Source organism: Sphaeroforma arctica (genome assembly GCF_001186125.1).
Source record: "Sphaeroforma arctica JP610 unplaced genomic scaffold supercont1.12432, whole genome shotgun sequence".
In the NCBI taxonomy this organism is placed as follows: Eukaryota; class Ichthyosporea; order Ichthyophonida; genus Sphaeroforma; species Sphaeroforma arctica.
Genome location: NW_014028126.1, coordinates 1 through 736, shown reverse-complemented (window position 1 = coordinate 736; position 736 = coordinate 1). Strand labels below are relative to the sequence as shown.

The following is a 736-nucleotide window of genomic DNA, read 5'->3' as shown; positions in this document are numbered from 1 at the left end:
GCTGTATAAGTGCAACATTTTATGTGTCAATGTATATGCATAAATAATTGACGGGAGCATGGTATACATAATATATATTATCATATACAGAACAAGCAGAAGACATGGATACAAACACATACGTACTCTACACATAAATTCCCAACTACATATAATCAACCACAACCACAACCACACACATACACATACATAAACACACTTCGACATGATTTTATATATTTTGCAGCTGTTCAAATGTGTACTTCATACTAACTATATGGACACAATTACATATCCGTATATATACGGACATACACACACACACACACACCTCGGCATGGTTCATCATACTGTGCAGCTGCTTGAGTGTGTGCTTTACGTTGACTAGCTGTCGTGATGTCTTTTCTACACTGCTATTGTCTGTCTGTTTGATGGACCACTCTAGAAATGCGCTCAGTGCGCGCGCATACACATCCCGCAATCCCATCCCCTTTTCGGCGTGGCCGAGACCGTCTATGATACACCGCAACAGACAGTGTGTCTCGGGTGATTCGCGGTTGACAGCAGCCGTAAACCAATGAATCATCTGTGGGAACGTCAGAGTTTGCATATTCATAATAGTGTATATAGGTGTATGTGTATGTATGTATGTGTGTATATATACATTTACGTTTGTATGGATGTATTGTGTATGTATGTGTATATGCATGTGTGTATGTATATATATATGTATCTATGTATGTATGCATGCATGCAT

At 39.0% G+C, this 736-nt stretch overlaps 1 protein-coding gene across 1 annotated transcript; it reads right to left on the bottom strand.

Moving 5' to 3' along the window:
• Positions 1-310: 310 nt before the first annotated feature.
• SARC_17852 (hypothetical protein) lies at positions 311-589 on the bottom strand (the record flags this gene model as incomplete). The annotated part of the gene is made up of 1 exon (XM_014288060.1): positions 311-589. A coding segment is annotated over one exon (279 nt), but the record flags the coding sequence as incomplete, so codon positions are not given.
• Positions 590-736: the final 147 nt, after the last annotated feature.